A 13,139-nucleotide genomic window follows, 5' to 3' on the forward strand; every position below is an offset into this window, starting at 1 on the left:
AGGGCAGCAAGCTGGCAGGGAAAATGTCAACCAGGAAGTGTGAGAAAATCAGGAAGTATAGCGATCAGGAGGTAGCCAAGATTAGAACAAAGATAATGAAGCCAGATGCAAATTTGTGAGGCAAATTGATGGGTTAAGTCAGCTTAGCGTAAGCAACAGGCATAAAACTGCTGGATTATATGCCAAGGATAAACAGGAGCAATTAACAAGGGTCCATATACATTTATAATTGGTATCTCCTGTCAGACTGCTGGTATGTCCAATAGGATGTGGTGTTGTCACAACAGGGAACTAATTATCCCTTCAAGTCTGTTGACATGCACACTTCCTGGCTGGAGGATACCGGTACTCTATTTTGGACTACACTAAAGTTATCCAGTGATGCTGGAATTGCTGCCTCCTCCATTGCAAGCATCATCTGCAGAGTAATTGTGATGGCATCTGGCATAGAGACATTCATCGCCGGAGCAGGTTTACTTTACAGTTCAATATACAGTCTGATGTATCGGTTGCCGGCATTTGACATTTAAAAAAATATTGTAAAAGGCATATTATGAGGCTGGTTACTTAGTATTCTAGCAGGAGCATTTTGCAATAATGTGACAAAGATTCATTCAGTATGATGAAAAAACATTTAGAACCGAATGCTTGGTTGAACAAGTGTATTTTGGAACATACTTGTGAATGTTGTACCTCTAGAGAGTGGATCTCAATGAGTTTTAATTTGTTTCTTCAAACTAAGCTGAAATTTTCACTAAATATGTCTGTGGAGACTCCTCAGCTGCACTATTTCTTAAAATATCGTTAGATTATGCATTCAATGGGGAATGAAGCTGAAAAAATGACTATAAGCGTGTGTTTCTCTGTCATTTAAAGAACATAGAATGTCTGTCATCCATATTATCCTAAATATACAGTTTTAGACCAAATAAGATTTTACATTTCGGCTTTATGGATATTTGGACTTCAGATCAATTGCGTAATTATAATTATTGCCATGGGTTATAGTTAAATAGTTTATTTAAAACTTTGCTACTTAAAAGCTTCATTTATAATGGAATAGATGTGTCAATGTGTTTGGTGTTAATACAGTGAAAATGTTCTAAGGCCACTCTCTACATTTCTGAAGCCTATGTTGTGCAACTTTTTGCTAATTTCCGAATTTGTTTAAACTGCCGCTATATTATAATACTGCCAGCACAGAGAATGTACAGTTACATAGTATACTGAAGAATATCGATAGGGAGAGGAAAGAAGGACAGAGTGAGAGCACAAATAGAAATGAAGAGACTTAGTGCTATAGTGTTCTATTTGCATATCCCAGTGCAGGGTTCATGGTTACACTAATTACTACTGTATAATCTTTCAAACCTCTGTGAGATGACTTTATGCTACCTAAGGAAGTAAAAGAAATATTTGGAAATTGTACCTTTGTGCAAATCATGCAGCTGCGGCAAGGAAAACTAGATCTCCGAGCAGTCACAAATACTCAGAGACCACCCGAGCAACGAGTATACTCGCTCATCACTAGTCCCTGCGTCATCAGTGTGACATGTACTGGCGCCTGGGAATCAGTATTACTGTTTGTAGTGCTGAAGTGAAGATAGCTCACCTCACGGTCCCCTGCTTGTGGTGCAATTAGTACTAGCAGGAGACAATGTTGAGAGTTTTATTCAACTGTTCACAGAGAGAGCAAGCAGCGGATGATGGGAGTATTCATCTGCACTATAAATAAATAACAAAATGACGTGTGGTTCCCCTGTATTTTTGATAAGCAGCCATGCAAAACTGATAGCTGCAGGCTGCAACCCTCAGTTGTCAGCTTCAGCAAATCTGGTTATCAAGAATAGAGGGGTCCCCAAGCCGTATTTTTTAATTATTTAGGTAAATAGTTAAAAAAAACAGCGTGGGGTCCCCATCATTTTTGAGAACCAACGAAGCTAATGCAGACAGCCGGTTTGTATTCCCAGGCTGATAAGGGGCTGTAGATATTGGCCCCCCAGCCTTAAAATAGCAGCCCACAGCTGCCCGAACAAATGCACATCCATTAGATGCACCAATTCTGGTGCTTTGCACAGCTCTTCCCACTTGCTCTGTGGCTGTGGCAAATGGGGTTAATATTTGGGGGTTGATGTCACCTTTGTATTGTCCGGTAACATCAAGCACATGGGTTAGTAATGGAGAGGCTTCTATAAGATGCACTCATTACTAACTTCATACTCATATTATATAAGAACACACAACCAGAATAAAGTCCTTTAATTGAAATAATGACACAGACTCCTTCAATCAATCTTAATTAAACCATACTCACCTAATTGCCCATTCAAGTAAAGTAATTTTCCCCTGTAAGAGAATTAAAATAATGAACAACCATATTCCTCACCTGAACGCTGTAAAAATAATAATCCATTTGTCCTACGGTGGGTCTAGCTCTGCTAAATCTAGTTGGCAGGCTACATTGTTGCACGATGCGACTATAAAGCCTGTGGAAAATGTAAACTCCCAGGATCTTTCTGATGGCACCACAAGCCTGAGAACTTACTCATGCTTGAGGTGACTTCAGTCAGGTCATAGTTTACTGCGAGACAATAAGCAGCGGGAGTACACGCTGCTTAATGTCTCAGCTGAATGGCAGGCTGTATATTCACATCATGCAGATGTAGCAGAGCTAGACCCATGGTGGGACAAATGGATTACTATCTTCTCTGCAGAAGAGGTGAGGAATATTGTTAATTATCTTAATTCAGTGGCAGGAGATCATGGCTTCTGTGGACTGGGCGATGATTTAAGTATGGTTTAATTTAGATTCATTAAAGGAGTCTGTGTCATTCTTTCAATTAAATTACTTTATACTGGTGATTTTTTTTTATGCAATATGACTATGGGGTTAGTAATGGGGGTGTCTTACAGATGCCTCTCCATTACAAACCTCTGGGTTTGATCAACCACCCAACTATTACCTCACTTGCCACCACTCCAGGGCAAGTGGGAAGAGCTGGACAAAGCACCAAATTGGGCGCAGCTAATAGATGGGCCTTTTCTGTGGCAGCTGTTGGCTGCTAATTTTAGGCTTGGGGGCTATATCTATGGCCCCTTACCAGCCTGATAATACCAACCCCCAGCTGTCTGCTATTAGCTTGGGTAGTTGTCAAAAATGGCGGGGACCCTACTTTTTTAAATTATTTATTTCAATAATTTTCATGACAGTTTTGCCTGGCTGGTTATCAAAAATACAGGGGAACCCACATCATTCTATTCCATTTATTTATAGCACGGGCACCGGCTAGTGAACACTCCCATCAACAGAGCCTTCTCTAGCTATTATCAGCGGCAGCAGGTGTATGCTGATGGCAGCAGTAGTCACATCAGCTGACGCCTGTGACCGGAGGCAAACCTTTTACCTCCAGTTACAGCTGCGATCTCATGCTGTCATCTGAGAGATCGGCAATGACAACCACACGGGTCTCCTGCAGACTCTGGGTTGTTATTCCCACCCATCAGTGCCCGTGGTCTTGTGACAGGGGTGCCAATATGCGTGGTTTGTGATGCGCTTTCGGCATGTGCATGTTAAATACTTTTAAATACTGCTGTTATGTGACTTTTGACGTTCAGTTATGTTCGGCGAACAAATCGGCAAACATTTAAATGTTTACTAAACCAAACATCAATAGGTTCACTCATCTCTATGTAGGAGACATCATAGTAGCTAGTTTCTACCCACTAGCTTAAAGTCAATTGGAAAACAGTAGTGTTGATTGAGCACTGAAATGCTTGAGTGATCGGTACTAAGGGTACCGTCACACAGTGCAATTTTGATCGCTACGACGGCACGATTCGTGACGTTCTAGCGATATCGTTACGATATCGTTGTGTCTGACACGCTACTGCGATCCGGATCCCCGCTGAGAATCGTACGTCGTAGCAGATCGTTTGAAACTTTCTTTCATCGTCTAGTGTCCCGCTGTGGCGTCATGATTGCATCGTGTGACACAGGTTGTATACGATGTGCGCACAGTAACCAACGGCTTCTACATCACAAATACGTCATGAAATTATCGCTCCAGCGCCGTGTATTGCAACGTGTGACCGCAGTATACGACGCTGGAGCGATACTTATACGACGCTGCAACGTCACGAATCGTGCCGTCGTAGCGATGAAAATGGCACTGTGTGACGGTACCCTTAGATCGAGTAGCAAGCATAATGGATATTGTATGGCAAACGGAAGCATTTTTCCAGAGGATGGAAACATTCTCTCTCTTTCTCCCTCTCCATCTTTATCTCCCTCTCTTTTTCTCTCTCTGTGTGCCCAGTTCAGATAATTCAAATTACGGGGATCCAAGCATTACACGATACTCGGCATTGTTTGCTACTCATCGAGCACCCTGATGCTTGATAGTGTATCGAGCAGTGCACACTCGCCCGTTACTAGAAGACAGATGAAAAATGCGAGATACAAGTCAATGGCCAGAAATAGAGTTTTCCTCATATACACAAAGACACACACACACACACATACACACACACCATAGCTTATTCTGAGAAGCTATGTGTAACTATAAGTACTTTTTTAAATGAAAAATTGGAGAAGATTCAATATTTATAAATATTGATTAATATCTATCCTTTGCCATTAGAAAGTTGTTGGAAAACAAGACATTTTTAGACTTCTTGCACTTATCAGGGTGTGAACACTGTTGATTAATGTATTACATCCTGCATGGGGGAGAGATGCTGGCACACAGTGTAGCAGTATTAATATGTATTCTTGTTTGTTATTTTTTTTCAGTTTGACTGGCACTTTTATTGCTTAACCTGTGCAAAGCAACACAACTGCTTGAAAAATATTTATGCAAGTTAGCTCTCCAATATGTAGAAAACCATTACAGAGACAGCCTCAAATCAGAGACCCCCTCCGAAAGTTTGTAGAAATTTTAGTAATGTAAATTGAGTTATTTCTTAAAGCAAACGGTCTAGTGTAGGATTTGTAAATTGGATTGGATTGTGTTGGACAAAACCTAAAAGAAACAAACTGTAAGTTGCTTAAAAAGTTCATTTTTGTCAATCAACTTTCACATTCATTTATGAAAACAGTTACAAGTCATATAAAACAATAAAATCATCTATAGTCATACCTACCTGCTATCCATCACAGCTATGATGGCGGTGCTCCAATTTTTGTTTAGAAGTGGTAAGCATGTGGCCAGAGCTACGGAGTAGCTGCAGATAGCTACATAAACAGATAGTTGCTGACCAACTACTGGTACGATTGTGACCACAGTGGTCACATACCGTACTAATGGGTTAACGTTCAGTGATGGAAGCCATGTAGGGTACACATCTCCTAGGGTCACTGATAGGCCATAGCAGACATAGGCTGACCACTTGTGAACAAAGACCGAGGACTACTGAAGCGGATGGATAACACCTTTAGTGTAAACCTGCGGGTTGTGTTTGTTTCTGCAGTTTATTTAGCATTTTGTGATTATTATTCACCTGTATATTCCTATTATTTATTATGTCCTACAATAATACTGCAGTGATAAACTAATGCTTGTCTTTTTCTTTAACATTTAGGTAAATATTGGTATCCTCATTGCCGTAACTAGAATCATCTCCAGAATTAGCGCTGATAACTACAAAGTCCACAGAGATGCCAATGCTTTCAAGTAAGTGATAATAATGAAACTGTAAACTCAGTCGTGTTCTGGAACATCCAAAGTACAATACAGATCTTTAGATTTGGATCCTCATGTGAACTTTACAAATACCAATGTTTCCAATACCATTTCAGATCTTAAAAAAGTGTTCTAATCCTAAACATTTTGTGTCTTTGTAGCTTTTTTATTTATCCGTCGAATAATATAGTGTTTTTATGCAAATTTACAACTGACCTTGAATATCATTTGTATAGAGATTAGTGAATAGTTCAAGAGATTCAATCAGATTCAAGCTAAATAGCATCTAGTGGATTTTATGCTTCTGGTTTGTTTCAAAACAGTCACCATTTTATATTGGTGCTAATATCTGTCTAACTTGTTGCATTTTTATGATGCTTTGCTGATATAGAGCCATCCTATTCTGCAGCGCTTTACAGACATTATCATCACTGTAGTAGCATTTCTGATGAGGCGTACGGAGGTGCACGACATAGAGAAAATGCACTAAGTTCATTAAGTGGCATGTGCCTGTTGTGGAGTTCTGCGTATTGTACTCTTGCAAGCCTGGTGTGCGTAATGCCAGTCTAAAGGTACCTTCACACGAAGCGACGCTGCAGCGATAGCGACAACGATGCCGATCGCTGCAGCGTCGCTGTTTGATCGCTGGGGAGCTGTCACACAGACAGCTCTCCAGCGACCAACGATGCCGAGGTCCCCGGGTAACCAGGGTAAACATCGGGTTGCTAAGCGCAGGGCCGCGCTTAGTAACCTGATGTTTACCCTGGTTACCAGCGTAAAAGTAAAAAAAAAAACAGTACATACTCACCTGCGCGTCCCCCGGCGTCTGCTTCCTGATACTGACTGAGCTCCGGCCCTAACAGCAGAGCGGTGACGTCACCGCTGTGCTTTCACTTTCACTTTAGGGCCGGATCTCAGTCAGAGCAGGAAGCAGATGCTGGGGGACGCGCAGGTGAGTATGTACTGTTTGTTTTTTTTCACTTTTACGCTGGTAACCAGGGTAAACATCGGGTTACTAAGCGCGGCCTGCGCTTGGTAACCCGATGTTTACCCTGGTTACCAGTGTAAAATATCGCTGGTATCGTTGCTTTTGCTTTCAAACACAACGATACACGGCGATTGGACGACCAAATAAAGTTCTGGACTTTATTCAGCGACCAGCGACATCACAGCAGGATCCTGATCGCTGCTGCGTGTCAAACGAAACGATATCGCTAGCGAGGACGCTGCAACGTCACGGATCGCTAGCGATATCGTTACAAAGTCGTTTCGTGTGAAGGTACCTTTATTGAATCAGCCTCATAGTCCTCTGTAAGATTGTAGTAGCATTCATATGCAGTGAAGAGGCAGTGACCCACAAAGTTCAAACACAAAAGTCTCTTTTAATGTGTTTCCTCACAGCATTAAAGTCCAATCCACATAAATGCACATAACTTCAGTGTATATTATCAGTATTCAGTTTACAACAGTTCATAGCAATACAAATCATATGGCTTTAGATTGCGGTCCCTAAACAGGCCAGACTTCCCTTGTCCAGATTCCCTGGGCAACCGCATGCCATATTACAGTCTCCATATACACAGCCTCATATGTTGCAGACACTACACAAGCCAGCCTTCCTCTGACTAGTTCTCGTGGGACCCTTGTGGTTGAAACGTTGCATTTGGCAAACAAAGATATCGTTTTGAACATTTCACCTGGCTTGGATGCTGTCCTTCACTGCTTTTTTGGTAGTTCTCGTGGGTGTCCTGCATCGCTATATCACATGTATAAATATATGTGTGGTCAGCACAAAGGACTGGCACATGACTTATTCCTTCCAAAGACCATACTGAGGACTAGGGGGCACTTATTAAGGGTGGAAGAAAGGCGATTCTGGCAGCTAAATAGGAAAGAGCTCTTTACAGTTCGAGCAGTCAGACTGTCGAATGCCCTACTACAAGAGGCAGACACTATGACAACTTTTATAAAAGGGCTGGATGATTTCCTTGATACACAAAACATTGAGGGTTATAGTTAAATTAGTGACAAAATGTACAATTGGTGAAGAAAGGTTGAACTTGATGGACCGGGGTCTTTTTTCAACCTATATAACTATCTAAGTATGAATATTAATTGTAAAGGAAGAAACATTTGAGGACACCAGGCTAGTACTGAAATGCGAGTTGTTTTGACACCATTTCAGCAGGGAGGGACACTCATAGGTATGTATGCCTACATACTAGTTATAAAATGAAACAAAGTCCAGCTCACCATAGTCGACATCCTGTGGAACTCGGAGCACGGAACCGGTGTAGAAGAATTAAGAAAATGATGAGGAATCCAGCTCAACGAGGTAGTGAAAAAAAACCTTTCCCTTATTCACTTCAAATATATGCCTACTTACTAGTTATACCTTTCAGCATCCACAGCTAACTATATCCGTTACTGCACACCTTGTAGTAGATCTCTTGGTTAATTATAGCTGTTATGGCATGCTGATGTCACTTAGATTGGTTTAGAAATATTACATTTTACCTGCATTCATTACATTACAATGTGTTTAACGTTATATACACCGACTTTTGTAACGTCATACTATTTATTGCCTCTGTGTTGCCGACAGGCACGTAATACAGGCGCTTGGATGGCATCTATGTGCCCTATGTACCGTTTAGCTTCTGCATACGCCATCTTCAATCTTGTTTTATTTGTATCTATTTGACAATTGTATCTATTGTATCTAATTGTATCTATTTGACTGTTTGACAATAGTCCTGGATGCTGTGTCTACTGACTTTTCCTGTGTGACTTGTTTTTAATTGTGTCTTATCTACATATTTATTAATAAAGGGGATATATTTTTTGTACCTTCTTCGCCATCTACCTAGTTTTTGATAGGAATGAAGTTTTTTTTATGGTGCACAGTCCTTACTATGGTGCCATCATTGACAAAAAAAAGTGATGCATGTTTGTGTCCGGTACATTCGCTTTTAGTAAATTAGAAGATTTCCACCATCTGTTTATTTGGTTTATTATCCTCATAAAACTGTAAACTGTAAACTCTTCCTATGTGAGGTCTTTTATTTCCTAAGGAGAGTTGCACAATGTCTTTCATACCCTGAATTTCTGATCTGGAATAGATTTGTGAAGAGATGCCACTATAATTGAATCCTTGTAGGTAGCTTCCAAGCGCTATCACTTGACCTTTACCTTCTAGCTCTATCAAGAAATGTCTCATTCAGCCATAGCTGTATTTGGTTTGTTGATGAAAAGAAGACTCTGTTAAATAAAAGCGAGCAACTGCTGTGACAGCTGAACAATGACAGCGCGCACAATAAAAAGCGAAGAAGTGGGGAGGATTCCATATACCGTACCAATATGCCTTCTATATCATCTGAGAATTCTAGAAAAGATGATTTCCTTTCTTAATGGATTGCGTCATAGTTGATTCTGAGAGCAGCACAGTGCATATTGTATTGTCTGAGCGGAATTCAGCGTAATGAACAGTATGATCCTATGATTATAAAGCTCAGTGAGCTTTCAGGGATTCGTTCTGCTATAGTCTTAAATTATCTTCAATGCATATTTTTTTTTTATAAAAAAAAAGTCACGTCACTTGTTTTCCTTATTTTGTATTCCATCAATTAAAGTATAAAACCCACCCCTTTCCTGTCTATTAAGAATGATTTGGATAATGCTTACTGAAAATTGTAAGTTATGTTTCCTACTGAATCATGAGAGCAATGATTGTGTTTCCAGTATCCATCGTACTTCAGACGGCTTGCACCCATACAAGTCTATGGATGTGTGCAAGAACATCAAACTGCACTTGGATGTCATCTGAGTGCAGTCCGATATACGTTGACTCACACAATGATGTGTGGTGCAGTGACCCCTGTGGCAGCTAGGGGGCGCTGTGTGTGCTCCTTGGGATATGCATGGAGGCGTATTTGTTGTTATAATGGTGGTGAAACAGTGATTGGCAGAATTGTGAGTGGCCGATATGTGTCGCAGAGGGAGTCTGGTAAGTCTGATGCAATGTTGTTGTTCTGGGACCTGTAGTCCCTCAAGAGTGTGTATATGTATGGTGTAGTTGTAAGGGAGACTTACTAGGCTAGTTATGTGACATGGGCGGGACAAACTAGCCACACATCCACACTCCCATCCAGGGGCGTGGTTAAGGGTATACAGTATAATGTGACCAGGGTGGGGGTCACATGGTCTTGTGTGGTTCCTGTGTGGTTCCAGTGTTTGGACCTGAGTGTTGAAGGTCCTGGAAGTATGTGTTGGATTTCCTGGGAGTAGGAGTCCTGAAGAGCACATGCTAATGGTGCAAGATCCTAGAAGCCTGTGTTGGATTTCCTGGGAGTAGGAGTCCTGAAGAGCACATGGTGGGGCTTTGGCCTTGCTAGCGGCCTGGGGTGTTGGACTGATGTCCTGAATAGCACCTGGACAGGTCATATGCCTGGGGTGTTGGATGAGGTTCTGAATAGCACCTGGACAGGTCATATGCCTGGGGTGTTGGACGAGGTCCTGAATAGCACCTGGACAGGTCACATGCGCGGTTCATGTGTTGGATGTCCTGGGAGTAGGAATCCTGAAGAGCACATGCTGGTGTGTTGGGAGGTCCTGGGAGTAGGACCGGATCCCTGAATAGCGCACAGTAAGACTATGGTTCTGGATGGTCTGTGTTGGGGAAGCTACCGTCCTTCGGTGGGTCTGGACTGACTAAGGTATGCCACCCCGGCAAGTTGTTGATCCCTGTGACACAGCTTTCCCGGAAGAGTGGACTGACAAGGAGTCAGCAGGTGGAGCAGGAGCTCCCGTCAGGTACCTATACAGACTGTTGGTGCTTGTGATGTCCTATGAACTGTGTGGTCTCCCACGGCAACTGAACGGAGTGAGGTTCGGCGTGTTTAAAGACCACGACCCAAGGTCATGTGCACTGTATGTGACTTGGGATATTGGTAAACTGTACGGCGTACGGACACCCATGGTAACTGGGCGAAGTGAGAGGTCCCGCATGTTTAGTGTCCGTGAGACAAAGCCATAAATGAAGTGTTTAAGATAAAGCTGCAAGTTAATATCACCAACTGGTGCCTATTATGTTTTATGAAATGTATAATATGAACTGTGCATAACCCGGTTTATGACACTTTACTGGGGGCGATCCACATAGTCTTGCTGGAAATGGACATAGCTTAAAACAACGGCACAATAAGACATAAAATGTAGCAAAATTGTGGTGCACTTTTATGACGCAATGTAAACCAAAAAAATAAGTGGTGTAAAATTAGATGTTTTAATCTTAAAGGGGTTGTCCAGTCAAAACCAATAAGTCTGCAGTCACTCTGTGTGACTGCAGATCTATGAATCATGCAGCACGCTGTGGGATTTTTCTAGTCTAAAACCTGGAAACGGAGGGTGTGTAGGAGTTATACATACTCCTGGCCAGTGGATGTGGTCTCACTCCATACACTTGTATTGAGCCAAGATGCGAATGGCCACTGGGTATGGCCGACTAGAGGCTGTGGCCTCGCTCCATAAAAGTGTATGGAGAGTGAGGCCGCACTCACTAGCTGGGGGTATGTATAATGCATACAAACCCTAAAGTGCACAGAACAAACCCTGTCTCCCTCCAACACCTAGGGAACTGAAGAGTAATACTGTATGTATATACACAAACCAGACTAACAAGGAAGGTGTCAGGACTCTGAACATTTTTTATTACCTTTTGTGCATTACTGCCCTTTTCCAAGATGGCGTCTTTGGTCTCATGTGCACTGTGTCTTCCTGCTATAAAACTCCACCCCAGCCTTCAGTCTGTGCTAGAGTACTCTGCCTTGCATCCAGCTCCTGACCTCTGGTTACTCCCTGGCTATATACCTGCTCCTGTGAACCTGTGGGGTTATCCTGCTACTCTGCTCTGAGTTCCTGCTGCATACACCAGTTCCAGTAATCCTCCTTCATCTGCTGCTCGTGTTTACTTCCATCTGCATTTGCTGGACTAGTAAGCTGTTTCTGCTCTGCAAGAACCTGAGACTATTATCTAGGCCTCCCTGGTTGAGCTGAGATATTATTTGAACTGCCTTATAAGCATATCTATCTGTGTTTTGGACTAAGCAAGGACTTATTCGTGTCAGGTATCCTCAAGAATAATTGTGCTTCATAGACTTTTTGCGTGATTGCATTTTCCTCTGAAGTTTCCTATAGACTGCTAAGCTGCATTTAATATTTACACCAAGTATTGTGGACTTGAGTTTCTCTCTGCACCTGTTTGAATCACCGTGTGATAATATAGACTTTACCACTTATAAAACTGTGTCCTGTAGTTGTCTTGTTCCACGCAAAGAGTCTCCTGAGTTATCCCCTATAATTATTACAGAAGGATGTACAGGGATAAATTAAAATACCAAAAATATAAATAAGTACTTATAGGTAAAAGAGAGGAGCACCAGCGAGAAAGTGAAGGAAAACCAAATAGGAGAGGAAGAGTACTTGCACACAGCTGAAACACCAGGCAACAGAACACAGATCAATACTCCAAATGCCTATACCAACAATGAACACCTCTACTCAACACAAGGCAGTATAAGACTAAGGCTGGAGTCACACTTAACGTATAAAAAAATTGGTCCAATTTTGATGGACGAGAATTGCACCAATGTTCTCCGAACAGTGAACCTTGTGTAATCCGTTTGCTATGCGATGATGCTATTTCCTTGCATCAAGTAACCATGTGACATCCGTATGGCATTTGTATGCAATGCGATTTTAATATTAGCTTTTACATACAGCAGTTCTCTGTATGTAAGAGCTCACGTTAAAATTGCATTGTAATACACAACTTTACACATTGTTTTAAAACCAAATATTCTTCAAAACATATAGATATAGTGGAATACATGGCCACATTGTCATGCATGAGTGTTATGAACTCTGTTTTTGGGCTCCCTCTTGTGGTCACAACTGGTACTGTGTGAGTGCTGTCTTTGGGCTCCCTCTGGTGGTTCTTTGTGTCATTCTGCAGGTCTGAGGCAGGATCAGCTGTCTTGTTATCTCTTAGCTGGTTTCCTATTTAGTTCACCTGGACTCTCAGTTGTTGCCTGCTGTCAATGTCTTCAGTGCTATTTTGGAGCTCTCCTGCAGTCCTTCGTTATCAGTCTCTTCAAGAGAAGCTAAGTTTTGCTTGGTTCATTTTTTGACCATCAGTGGTCACTAGTGTTGAGCATTCCGATACCGCAAGTATCGGGTATCGGCCGATACTTGCGGTATCGGAATTCCGATACCGGGATTCCGATACTTGCCGCGTATCGGATACCGGAATCGGAAGTTCCAAGATTCAAAATGCAGAAATTCAGCCAATGAGAATGATTCCAAGTGTGGGCACATCCTGTTTAGCATGGAGGGCATGAAACTACTGGCAAGGCTGTGATTGGCTGCTGAAATGATGTCATGCTGCAGTTTAAAAGTCGC

At 41.9% G+C, this 13,139-nt stretch overlaps 1 protein-coding gene across 2 annotated transcripts in view; it reads left to right on the forward strand.

Annotated features, from left to right (window-relative positions):
- ADGRD1 (adhesion G protein-coupled receptor D1) overlaps window positions 1-13,139 on the forward strand; it is a 1,174,499-nt gene that overhangs the window by 967,957 nt on the left and 193,403 nt on the right. For both annotated transcript variants that reach the window (XM_077293307.1, XM_077293306.1), the window contains one exon: window positions 5,581-5,672. In XM_077293307.1, the coding sequence (XP_077149422.1) occupies window positions 5,581-5,672 (92 nt within the window). The remainder of the gene's footprint in view (window positions 1-5,580; window positions 5,673-13,139) is intronic.

The sequence above is a fragment of the Ranitomeya variabilis genome, chromosome 1, assembly GCF_051348905.1.
Source record: "Ranitomeya variabilis isolate aRanVar5 chromosome 1, aRanVar5.hap1, whole genome shotgun sequence".
NCBI lineage: Eukaryota > Metazoa > Chordata > Amphibia > Anura > Dendrobatidae > Ranitomeya > Ranitomeya variabilis.